General features: G+C 41.0%; 1 protein-coding gene across 1 annotated transcript in view; it reads right to left on the minus strand.

Moving 5' to 3' along the window:
- The window catches only part of pdzd8 (PDZ domain containing 8), a 47,545-nt gene that overhangs the window by 25,409 nt on the left and 8,649 nt on the right, over positions 1–13,487 (minus strand). Inside the window, exons 2-3 of the mRNA XM_020599914.1 lie at positions 4,317–4,442; positions 2,074–2,176 (exon numbers count right to left, since the gene is read on the minus strand). Of these exons, the coding sequence (XP_020455570.1) occupies positions 2,074–2,176; positions 4,317–4,442 (229 nt within the window). The remainder of the gene's footprint in view (positions 1–2,073; positions 2,177–4,316; positions 4,443–13,487) is intronic.

Below are 13,487 nucleotides of genomic sequence, written 5' to 3' on the forward strand. Positions count from 1 at the left end.
ACTTCAGGAGAAACCCTCTAAAACATCCACTACTGACCATCGACGGTGCTGTAGTGGAGAGAGTGAGCAGCACCAAGTTCCTGGTGGTGCATCTCTCTGAGGACCACTCCTGGACCATCAACACCACATTACTGGCCAAGAAAGCTCAAACATGCCTCTACCTCCTCCACAAACTGAGGAGAGCCAGTGCCCCACCCCCAATCATGTGCTCCTTCTAACCAGGGCATCATTGAGAGCATCATCACTGGCTACATCACTGTGTGGTACTGAGGCCGTACTGCCTCCTGCAGAAGGACCCTGCAACGCATAGTGAAAACAGCCAGCAAGATCATCGGCACCCCTCTGCCTTCCCTTACGGACATCTTTAACACCCGCCTCACCCACAGAGCCCCCCTCCCACCCCCCGAGACCATAACCCACCACAGAACATAAAAAGACTACCCCTGCTGTTTGCACAAACTCAATACATTCCCCCTTTTTGTCATATTATATGTAAATCTAGTCGTCCCTGGTAGGCTAGCGGTTAAGGAGCAGCGCTCTCGCCGCGGCACCCCGCGCTCGAATCAGCGTTGCGTCAGGAAGGGCATCCGGCGTAAAACACGTGCCAAATGTAAACATGCGAGTCGTCAGTGTGACGATTCACTGTGGCGACCCCTAAACGGGAAAAGCCGAAAGTGACTTTCTATATGTAAATCTGCTGTTGACTGTTTTTATCATCATATCTGCTGCTGTTGGTCATTTGCACTACTGTCCATGTGCATCTTAATCTCACAACCATCTGACAATCTTCTTGTTATTATTTGCACTACTATCACTGATTGCACAGGGTTTGAGTAATAGCCTATTAGGTTGTACCGTTTAGTTTTTATCCTAGTCATTTTGACTTAGTTTTCTTATTCTTTTTAGTCTATTTTTACTTTACTTTTATTCTATTTTAGTTTCCTAAATGGTATGGCATTCAATACTAGGTGAGAGAGAAACGGTATTTCGATTTTCTGTATGTCCTGCACATACAGTGAACTGACAATAAAAATCTTTGATCTTGACTTTTGCTCAAGTAGCCTTACTAGCTCGCTACTAACCTATTAGGAGAGTTAAACACACAAATACAGAGAGGCGGGACTGTTCACAGATGGTCCGCTGTCAGTGTGAGTGTGGGCGAGAAAGAGAGAAAGAGAGAGATGGGTAAGGAGCAGCTGAGAGAATCAATGCACCTCATGCAGATTTACTATGAAATAAGATTGTACCCATTTTAAATGGTAAAACAGTATAGAAAATCAAGAGTGAGGGGAAACAGCTCTCTAATCAATCATGAATGGTGAAGTTCTCTGACAGATTGAAAGAAATTATAATAATAAAAAAGGGTTGCCAGTTCTACTTGGGTGGCTGTTAATAAAACCTGGGAGGCCCACCCAAGTAGAGTCTGTGTGTGGGGAAACTGCACAAAGTAAGTAAAATACAGACCGTAATTGTCATTAGAGATTGTAGTGCTGCTACATGTGATGCCTAAGCCAGTCTCATTCCTCACATATATTGACATGCCATCATTGTTCAAACAAACTTTGAACCTGATTTCCTTTTGTGTGTGGGTGGAGGTGACAGATTTTTCAGTGAGCTCCGGCGGCAGCTGGGAGGGATGTAAAAAGAACAGGAGCTTCCATCCACACTTAAATGTTTATTTAACCTGTCAGATTTTCTGCTCTGCTTCTTTGTGTCATCATTCGCTGTCTTTGCAGCATCTTTGCCTTCTATGTCTCAGGTCACTCTCGTACTCCCACAGATGCTTCAAAAGCAAATATTAAAGCCACAGCAAACACTGCAATAAACGTATGTTAAACTGTAATAAAAGTGTTTAGGCAACATGAATAATGTCACACTAATAACATTATATCCAGCGCTGCAACATTATTAGATTATTTGACATGTGACACGGCAATGATTTCGTTTTTGTGTCCCTTTGTTCACACAAATTGAAATTACAATATTAACCAGAGATCTCTGGGTGTTATCACTACACTGCCAAGACGTCGCATTAGTTTAGCATTATAATAAAACAATGTGACTGGAACCCACCTGTTTGATGGAGGAGCGAATCCTCTCCTTCCACGCGTGGCTGCTCAGCTCGATTGTGCAGTGAACATAGATTTCTCGGTCATAGGAGCCCAGGATGAACAGTCTGCAAGAACACCACACGAGACATGTGAGAGCCACACCAGCTGTTAAAAGCCTATGTTACATACTAGTGACATGGATTTTGATAAACAAGGTGCGTGCCATAGGAAAAGATAGTTTTTTGCACTGTGGGAACAGTAGGTCATGTAATTCATAGTCCAAAAGCAAGCCATTTATTTCACTTGCAAAAAGAACAATATTCCTGCCAGCACCGAACCTTTTCCAGTAAGACCCCCAAATAAGGACTACTTTCATTATGTTTATTTGCTGGATACTTTGATAAATCAGTATCTTGTTAGATCTAAAACATGTGGCATCTTTAAACTGTTTGCTTTGTCCAAAACACCCAAAAGGTCCTCAATTAAACTATGCAGGAGAAGGAAAAGCAGGAAATGGTCCATTTTTGGCATATGTGCATGAAGAATGACTTACACTGTTCACAAGTTTATGAAAATTGTTGCCAATTAATTTCTGATCAACTGACTGATTATTTGACTTACCATTTCAGCTCTTGGCCCAGTAAAGACTTTATCTGGCTTTCTTATACTGTCCTGTACTAACAGTCCCTCATTAATCCACTGTTGCATTAACAGTGAAAATGCAATGAATTAAGCTGGATAAGCAGCTCACAATACCTGCCTGTGCATTGTGCTACTGGAAAAGAAAAGCTGTCAGGGTGGCTACTACTACCCCCTGCTGTGCTAGGGAGATCAATGCATCAGACGGGTTTCCTGCTGTAACGCAGATGACAAGACTACCCCTGACTACCTCAAGGTGAAATATAGCACATCTAAGTGTGATGATCTCTAGAGGCACGATGCTGGCCTCTCTCAATATGCCTGAAGTGTTTCCTTGGCAAAATTCCACACAGCACGATAAACAGGTAGGTACTTCCCTCTACTGGACGTTTATCACATACTACACCTGATACCTTTAAACTTCTACCAAGAATGTAAACAAGCTTTGATATGAACTAATTAAACTGTTAAATTAGTAGACGGGCCCAAGGTGATTTAAGAGGGAAGGGGAAGAAAAGACACCATATGATTATAATAGGCTGGACATAAATTATTGATAGATGAACCTGAGCTGATCATCTTGTGGTTTACTGAACACACCCGAGCCGACCACAGAGACGTATGGTTCAAAGCACACACAAGCCATCTGTCTCTACAAGGTAACAAGAGACAGGCCTCGCTATCAGGGCAAGCCTAGGGTAACTGTTTTTTTCCTCTTTGGCCAATTAAAATTTAAACATGCCCACTTTGGACAAAGAGAGTGTTTATCTCAGACTGGTGAGACAGAGTGTGGTCTGTGCAGTATAATGGGCTCTGGAGATGCCATAGGGTGTGAGGATGCTATGAAATGGCAGGCGCCACTGTCACAGAGATGTAAAGGAGGCAGTTAAGTTCCGACTGTTCTTCAGATTCTTTATTTGTTCTTTCCTTTGTGTGGAATGAATATGTGTTGACTGAATTAGACAGTTTTTGTACTGTGCAGTTTTCTCTTTGTAAAACATGCTTTTTGAAATGTTGATTGATCAAAAGGTCCGACAGCAGCAGAACTGGACAAACCAGGGGGGGACAAGTCAAAGTCCAGACCTGAATCCAATCGAGAATCTGTGGAAAGAACTGAAAACTGCTGTTCACAAACGCTCTCCACCCAACCTCACTGAGCTCGAGCTGTTTTGCAAGGAGGAATGGGCAAAAATTTCAGTCTCTCGATGTGCAAAACTGATAGAGACATACCCCAAGCGACTTACAGCTGTAATCGCAGCAAAAGGTGGCGCTACAAAGTATTAACTTAAGGGGGCTGAATAATTTTGCACGCCCAATTTTTCAGTTTTTTATTTGTTAAAAAAGTTTGAAATATCCAATAAATTTCGTTCCACTTCATGATTGTGTCCCACTTGTTGTTGATTCTTCACAAAAAAATACAGTTTTATATCTTTAACAGCTCAGTTTGATGTAAATTTGCTTCTTTCTACCTTACTACAGTTGAAATGAGACATTGTGTTCAATATCGAAACTTAACGAGCTATACAAACCAGGACAAACAGATCTAAACCAGAAGTATACAAACTATGTGGACAGAGTTATCAGGAAAGGTGTGTGCTAAATACAGAAAGAATTAAAATGTCTCGCCTGCTACATTCAGTTAGAGTGACTTTGAGTCGGCCTTCCACCAGCCTGCTGTCCTGGACTGACAGGTCCAAATCATAAGCCGAACCCAGCGGAGGCTGTACTTGGAATGGGAAGAAGGGCTTGTATCTGAAAAGAGAAAACAGGAAAAAGCCAAACATCCATTTTAATTCAGGATTTCCACTGTGGCACTGATGTCAATTCCCTGATTGTGCTAAATCTCCTAAAACATCCAACTAATGCAGCTGTACCCCACAAATGGGGAGAACCTTATATAATGTCTCAAATCTGCTAGAAAAAAATTACTTATTACCCTTTAAAGGGGATGGATACTGTCCTCTTACCTTTACAAAAAACCGGTTGGAAAACCTGTCCACTAGCTTTGAAAGATCATGACGCAACACAGTGCGGAATGCATCAACTCTGGCTTGTGTTATTTGTGAAGAATGTAACTGGTAGGCGGAGTCTTGGTAAATGCAGGTCACGGTCTGATTACTTCTGTTGTGTTTGGTGTTTTGTGGAGAACTGGCTCTATAAGTGCAACAGACCTGAGGCTTTATAAAAACCTCTGCTGTATTGTACGAGCACACACCCATCCTTCACTGTTTTAGGTCTCATGGTATTACTCTGGTTGGCCTGATGCTCCTGCTGGTCCTAATGGTAGACTCTCTGCAGGAAAAGCATCCACACTGAGGTCTCAGCTGTCTTTCATCCACCACATCACTTCTTTTTTCACCTCACTTATCAACGCCATAGCAACCATTTGGGGTTTTTAGTAGCCTATAACCTAACTTTAGGTTAGTGTAGATCATCCTCTATGGGTTCATCATGCCAAGTGACCCCTCTCACAGTAGGCACTTTCTTTTTTTAAACACAGTAGCTTTAATATAAATTTTACCATTATTATGCTAATAATTAAAGTTAACAGTTTAATATAACCAAAGAGGCCAGCATTATCAGTGTTCTCAGTTTAAGACAGCATCTGTCAGCTTAAATGGCAGATGTTGCTGTCAGATTTCATAAACTGTACCCAACACATTTGTATTCTGAGGGAGCTATCTTACTAAATCAATCTCGGCTGTCATCTGGTAACATTTAATCTTCTCAGCCAGCTGGTGTCTGTAACATTATTCTCATACAAAACACCACTGTTGAGGTTGATTAGCAGCTTGTTTGGGAACCCAAACAGGGTTAACAGCTAGCTAGCAGCAGTCAGCATCTCCCAGCTGAACCTTTAGCTATACACATCACATTAATATTTTAAGCTTCAGTGGCTGAGAAGCAGCATGTCCTATCAGTCTGTAAAGCTATATGGTTAGCTCAACAGCTAAAGCGGAGACAGAAATGTGTCAGTAACCATTATAACGGTTATGTGGGCTACGCCAGATGCACTTTGCTTAAACGATGTCAGATGTAAATTACTAGTAGGTTGGTATTACTAACATTTGCAGATGGACACTTCTGAATGCCAGGACAATGTTTTTTGAGAGCTATTACTAATGTAGTATCTTAGTTAAGGGATAACGTGCTCTGTGGTGGTGTAATGAAACCCTGATATCATTTGCCCCGGTACATCTATTTTCAGGAATCACATATTTCTCCTACGTATTCTTTGCCTTAACATCGACATCACCATTAGAATTTAACCAGCATCAACATGAAACATCTATTACCATGCAAACGACCTACAGCATCAGCCCCAAGACAATCATCTGCAAACAATACTGATTAGTTCATTCCACTGAACAGCCAGTCTCTTCAGTGTCTTGAAATGACAGATTCTTACTCGACTTAGACTGGACGTTGATATACATGTATGAGATCTGGCTGTGACAGAGGCCTTATTGAACCACTGTTTATTGCTGTGACAATGCAAAATGAGGTAAAAAGCACATTATAGAGCTTCTAATGGTGGTTCCTCTACAATACAGTACCACTTCCAGCTCCAAGCAATTGCATTTGTCTTGTTTTACAAACCCCATCATCTCTGGCTCCTGGGCCACCAGCCAAAACAACAAAGCAGGCATCGACAGCGTGACCACTTCACTCACATACACAAGTGCATTTCAGAATCTGTGAGTGGGAAATTTTATTTGGGCGCACAGGTGCAACTGACTCCGAGTTCCTTGGGTTCTCATTTTGGAAGGACCAGGAGCATTTTATAAGTACTCAAAAAGACCAGCGAGTGAGATTAGTGGATCGGAAAATTTGGTTTTGGTGTTTATAGAGCAGCTTCTGTCTGTGCCACCACCGCTCACTGTGTCTGTGTTTGACTGAGCGCAGGGCTCAGCTCCTCCACACACAGCAGCTGAGAGCATGCGGTGCAGAGAGGGAGGCGGGTGATGGAAAACATTAGCCTACTAAAGGTGAAAACACATACACTCAATACTGTACACACTGTAAAATCTCTGCGATTAAAAAGCTAATACCTGTAATTTATCAAAACAGCCAGTAAACATACTTGGTAAATGGTCTTACACTTGTATAGCGCTATGCACTGCAGCACACTCAAAGCACTTTCACACCATTTGCCCATTCACACTCCCAAGCACTCACACATTCACGCACCAGTCATATCACCAGGAGCAATTGGGGGTTCAGTGTCTTGTTCAAGGGCACTTCGCCATGTGGACTGGAGAAGCCGGGAATCAAACCACCAACCTTTCAGTTAGGAGATGAGCCGCTCTACCTCCTGAGCCACAGCCGCCCCCTTGCAACAATTTCAGCGTTAGCAAACAGCACAGGCTGTCATCCACCAACAGTATATGCTAATCATAGTGAGCATGTTAGGCTAATAGCTAACTGTGTAGTTGTGTAGTGATGATCAGCCCTGGATCTGTGTGACCGTTAACCTCATCTCCAGAAATAGTCGGCAAACTACACCAGTAGCAGTATTGAGTAAACTGCTGCTCAGGACACCAGAAGGCAGCAAAACATACTAGGCCAAGCCACATAAAGGTGAAATTTGTGCTTTATTAGAAGTGTTTTCAAACACTGTGGTCTACTTTTACAAGACAAAGACTTTAAGAGTGGTAACTAAGTGCTTGGTTTGCACACAGACGTCTGGTTTGTTTGTTCATCTATGGTAAAGTGAATTTCTGGGAGATGCGCCAGCGGGGCTATGTGGTCCTAGGTGGCTGGGTCAGACCCATTCCATTCATGAGTGTTCGCCATTTACTGTATTCATACCTTTGTAACTGTTAATCATTAAGACAACAGCATTAAAATCATTTCTTTAAAAAATAACTGTGCCCATAAATTTTCATTTAGGTGTACGAGTGCTCCTAAAAATAAATGTAAGCATAAAGCCGTGCAAAGTGACAGCCCATTAAATATACTGTAAGTCTCCTTCTGTCTGTGGTACAGAGCTATAAGGGAACTGGGATCCCTCTAAAATGGCCAGCTGTTTACAGCAGTGCTGCCATCCTTCCCCATTTGACAGGAAGTGACAGAAGGAAAGCAGGTAAAAAGGAGCAACATCAAAAACCTACAGCAAAATTGCATAACCTACAACCTTTGACACCATGTGTGTGTGTGTATGTGTGTGTGTGTGTGTGTGTGTGTGTGCTCCAATAACATGAGTCTTTAGCCCTACATTTGTCTCAATCATTTATATCAGCAAATAGTGACAAATGCCCTTCATGTGTTCCAAGAACCCAAAGTAATATTGTCAAATATCTGACCAATGTAAACATTCCTATTAATAAAAGTGGGATTATAAAAATAGTTGCAGATTAGCTTTCGAGGGTCTTATTAAATAATTATATTTGTAGCCATACTTTAGCTAGACACCTGTGGTAAACAACATACTGTATATTTGTCTCGAAATTCTTATCAGTATACAAATTAACATTCATTAATTAAGTCAATTATTGACAGATGAGCCTGAGCTGGACAAGCATACACATTAAATAAACATTTAATCTTTACAATCTGACCCATTAGGCCCAGAGCGCTAACCGAGTGAAAGACTGTTAAATTCTAAAGCTCAGGCCTTTAAACACTCAACAGCAGTCACCACCTGAGGCTAATGTCAACTCACAACGGAAAAAAAAAAGATCAAGAGATCGAGTTCAAGTCTAATAAAATTATATCAAACGCATTTTTACTTTGACTCTGCAGTCACACTACTTTAAGACTTGTGTTGACCTAAAACTTTCAGAAGTATGTTGATAATATGTCGACTGTGACAAATGACATGAACAGGAGCTTAACTCTATGTACAGTGCCTTGCGAAAGTATTCGGCCCCCTTGAACTTTGCGACCTTTTGCCACATTTCAGGCTTCAAACATAAAGATATAAAACTGTAATTTTTTGTGAAGAATCAACAACAAGTGGGACACAATCATGAAGTGGAACGAAATTTATTGGATATTTCAAACTTTTTTAACAAATAAAAAACTGAAAAACTGGGCGTGCAAAATTATTCAGCCCCCTTAAGTTAATACTTTGTAGCGCCACCTTTTGCTCCGATTACAGCTGTAAGTCGCTTGGGGTATGTCTCTATCAGTTTTGCACATCGAGAGACTGAAATTTTTGCCCATGCCTCCTTGCAAAACAGCTCGAGCTCAGTGAGATTGGATGGAGAGCGTTTGTGAACAGCAGTTGTCAGTTCTTTCCACAGATTCTCGATTGGATTCAGGTCTGGACTTTGACTTGGCCATTCTAACACCTGGATATGTTTATTTGTGAACCATTCCATTGTAGATTTTGCTTTATGTTTTGAATCATTGTCTTGTTGGAAGACAAATCTCCGTCCCAGTCTCAGGTCTTTTGCAGACTCCATCAGGTTTCCTTCCAGAATAGTCCTGTATTTGGCTCCATCCATCTTCCCATCAATTTTAACCATCTTCCCTGTCCCTGCTGAAGAAAAGCAGGCCCAAACCACGATGCTGCCACCACCATGTTTGACAATGGGGATGGTGTGTTCAGGGTGATGAGCTGTGTTGCTTTTACGCCAAACATAACGTTTTGCATTGTTGCCAAAAAGTTCGATTTTGGTTTCATCTGACCAGAGCACCTTCTTCCACATGTTTGGTGCGTCTCCCAGGTGGCTTGTGGCAAACTTTAAACGACACTTTTTATGGATATCTTTAAGAAATGGCTTTCTTCTTGCCACTCTTCCATAAAGGCCAGATTTGTGCAGTATACGACTGATTGTTGTCCTATGGACAGAGTCTCCCACCTCAGCTGTAGATCTCTGCAGTTCATCCAGAGTGATCATGGGCCTCTTGGCTGCATCTCTGATCAGTCTTCTCCTTGTATGAGCTGAAAGTTTAGAGGGACGGCCAGGTCTTGGTAGATTTGCAGTGGTCTGATACTCCTTCCATTTCAATATTATCACTTGCACAGTGCTCCTTGGGATGTTTAAAGCTTGGGAAATCTTTTTGTATCCAAATCCGGCTTTAAACTTCTCCACAACAGTATCTCGGACCTGCCTGGTGTGTTCCTTGTTCTTCATGATGCTCTCTGCGCTTTAAACGGACCTCTGAGACTATCACAGTGCAGGTGCATTTATACGGAGACTTGATTACACACAGGTGGATTCTATTTATCATCATTAGTCATTTAGGTCAACATTGGATCATTCAGAGATCCTCACTGAACTTCTGGAGAGAGTTTGCTGCACTGAAAGTAAAGGGGCTGAATAATTTTGCACGCCCAATTATTCAGTTTTTTATTTGTTTACTGGTATCAGTAGAATACCACAGTTTTGGTATGAATATGTCTGTGTTGTTAGTTCTTACAGCCAAGCTACATTTCCAGCATCCTTGTTACTAAGTAAGAAAGTTTTGACCCCAGAAAACACTAACAGTTCAATGTCCCCTTACTTGTTTTTTTGAAATTACTAAGCTCACAAGTTAATACATCCGAGTCAAATCCATCCACTGAAGAAAACTGTGTGGCTCAGTTTAAAGTGGAGCCGGACAGATACTGGATTTTTAGGGGTGATGCCAATTTTGATATTTGAGAGTTTAAAACAATCTTAGGATGATACTGTATATTGGCCGATCTTTTTTTTTTTTTTTTTTTTTTATTAAATTAAGAATGTTTAATTACTGTTTAATTCCCGAGTTCTGACCAACATCTACTGAGCAGGACATTATTAGAAAAATAAACTTATTCACTGTCAAGAACAGCCACTATTTATGTTGACAATGAAAAACATGGCATCTTTAACAAGCACAAGGAGGCAAAAAGAAAAGAAGAAGTGAGAAGGAACAGGGCACAAGGACATTTGAATGAGCTGTCACGGTCACTGACTCCAAAAATATAACACTTTGTCTCTGCATTAAACTTCTGAGGACGTCTACCAGTTGAATAGCTTCACTGAAAATTAAATGGTTTTGTAATGCACATCAGATAATGGCAGGGGGGGGTTTTTTTTTTTTAGTTTTGGTTGGGAGACACTGTGCTTTTCGCTCCTTATAACTTTATTTCCTTTGTGCAATCACAACACATTACACTAATGACTTGTCTTCCACTGACATGCTACTAGGCACGGCATAGTTCGCGCAAGTAATTTAGCAACAGATAAACAGCAAACGTGTTTTGTAGCAACTGTCAGCGCTAGGGAGAAAATGGTAGAGCTGCTGATACACTACACAAAAACAGAAATGATGGGGCACGGTTTATTAACATTCATGTGATATATTCCATGTAAAAATGAGCAACACCATGGGGACACACTGATAAACGCCAACTCCATTCTGCTATGTACCACTTAAGTTACACTTAGTGGGACAGTGAAGTCAGAATGCTCTTACTATCTTGTTACCTGTCAGCCAATTAGGCTAGCTTGAATCAGCAGAGGTGGGATCAAGTTAAACATGCAAGGCTCAAGCAAGTCCCAAGTGACTGTGGTGAGAACTAACGAAGTCGAGCCTCAACTATTAGTCAGGCAAGTCTCAAGTCATACAAAGTTCTGCTGATCTACCCCAGTTTCCACATTTAAAACGGTTAAATAACAGTGATGGCACAATGTTTTATTTTAATCATTAACAAAAAGTGCTGCAGCTTACAACTTATATTTGACATTTTGTGGCAATCAATAACAAGCCTTCTATATCAGGTTATATATCTATATAAATATATGACCAGTAATGGTGAATAGGGCTGGAATTATAACCCTTTAGCTCTATAGCTGAATACATAAGTACCACACAGCTCAAATAATTTAATACAATGACTCCACACACTGCGACACACTAGGTGGCAGTACGCACCTTAATTGTTGGTTCACAATCCACCAGAAAACAAAAGGAAGAAGAAGGCAAGTACAACATAAAAAAATACAATTCAATGTTAGGACTCCTGTTAGAGCAGGAAATGATAATTGTTATAAAGGAAATAAATATTGTTAACAGGATCTGTATTCTTCATTCCCTCTCTCTTCCTATTATTTCAATGTGGAGGTGACTTTATGATGACTACCAGGAATAATGTTAAGGAAAGAACACTTATGAACCGACTTGTGAAACGCTCACAAACCTCTTGCAATTATAAATTTTGTATTTGTAGGCTCTAAAATCACCCTTAGCTATTAGATAAAAAGGCATCTATGCCTTTCATGGCTATCAGAAACTCTTCTCATTAAATTTCATAAACAATTCAAAACGAAATCAAACATCTTAACCTTAATGTTAGCTTTCTAGCTAATGTTTGACCAGCCAATAAGTCAGCCAACATTAGCTGAAAGGACACATCTAGGACTGCTTACCTTTCTTTGTGAGTGTTGTGGGGAAAATATCTAAAAATTGCTAATATTTAATAGAAAACTAAAGTCATTTCACATCATGTCTTAAATCTAAGTCTCAAGTTGCTAATTAGATTAGATTAAATTAGATTCAACTTTACTGCCAAGACAACTAAATACAGTTTAGCATCTAACCAGAAGTGCAATAACAGCAGTGCAGAATGCACAGTATCTACAGTCTGTACAGTCAGAACTAATTTACCGATGGATATGTACAACTGATATTTACAGTAAGGTATGTAGGGTGATGTACAATATACAACAGACGTTATGGATTTAAGATACAAGTAATGGACAAAGTATATTAAGCTTATAAAGCACTAGTGCAAAGGGATGAAATGGAATGAAACTGTGCGGAATAAGAAGATAAGTTACATGAGTGAACAGTTCAATGGATGTAAATAGTGCAAAGATAAAGATAAATATACAGTATCTGTATATGAACAGTGTGCAAATGAATACATTGAGTATGTGCAAATTAACAGATCACTTCAGTGTTACAGGTAACAGAAGTGTATTGCATTAGTCCCAGGAGGAGAGATGAGAAGGGGTGAGGTGTGTGTAGTGGTATAGAGGAAGGCAGTAGGGGGTCAACAGGGGACAGAGTTCAGTAAGGAGACAGCTGTGGGGAAGAAGCTGCTCCTGAGTCTACTGGTTTTGGTCTGGAGGCTCCTGAAGCGCCTCCCAGAGGGTAGGAGGTCAAACAGTTTGTGAGCAGGGTGAGAGGAGTCCTTGAGAATGCTGCGAGCACGTCAGAGACAGCGTTCCCTGTGGACGCCCTCAGTGGCTGGAAGTGGAATCCCTGTGATGCATTGGGCAGATTTCACCACCCACTGCAGCACCTTACAGTCAGAGACAGAGCAGTTTCCATACCAGACTGTGATACAGCTGGTCAGGATGCTCTCAATGGCACAGCGGTAGAAGTTCACCTGGATGGCTGAAGACAGGTGGTTCTTCTTCAGTGTCCTCAAGAAGAAGAGGCGGTAGTGAGCCTTCTTAACCAGGCTGAGGGTTTTGGTTGTCCAGGACAGATCCTCTGAGACGTGGGTCCCCAGAAATTTGAAGCTGGAGACACGTTCAACAACCTTCCTGTTAATATGGTTGGGGTCGTGTGTGCCTCCTTTCTCCCTCCTGTAGTCCACAATCAAGTCAATATCAAGTCAAAGCCAAGTCTTTTACTGTTAGTCATGCAATTCTCAACTCCAGGGCCCGTATTACCAAAGCTTCCTAAGCCTAAAAGTTGCTCCTAGTGATGAAATTCTAAGAAAACTCTTAGAGTTATGACATTTTTTTAGAATTTCCCCTTAAATTTAGGACTAAATCTTAGTAAAGATAAAAGTGATTCACGAAACATCTTAGCCCTAAGAACAGCTCCTAAGGTAAAAATCCTTAAGAGTAGAGAGGAGGACTTTTAAGC

This window comes from Monopterus albus, unplaced genomic scaffold (genome assembly GCF_001952655.1).
Source record: "Monopterus albus unplaced genomic scaffold, M_albus_1.0 scaffold43.1, whole genome shotgun sequence".
Taxonomy (NCBI): domain Eukaryota; kingdom Metazoa; phylum Chordata; class Actinopteri; order Synbranchiformes; family Synbranchidae; genus Monopterus; species Monopterus albus.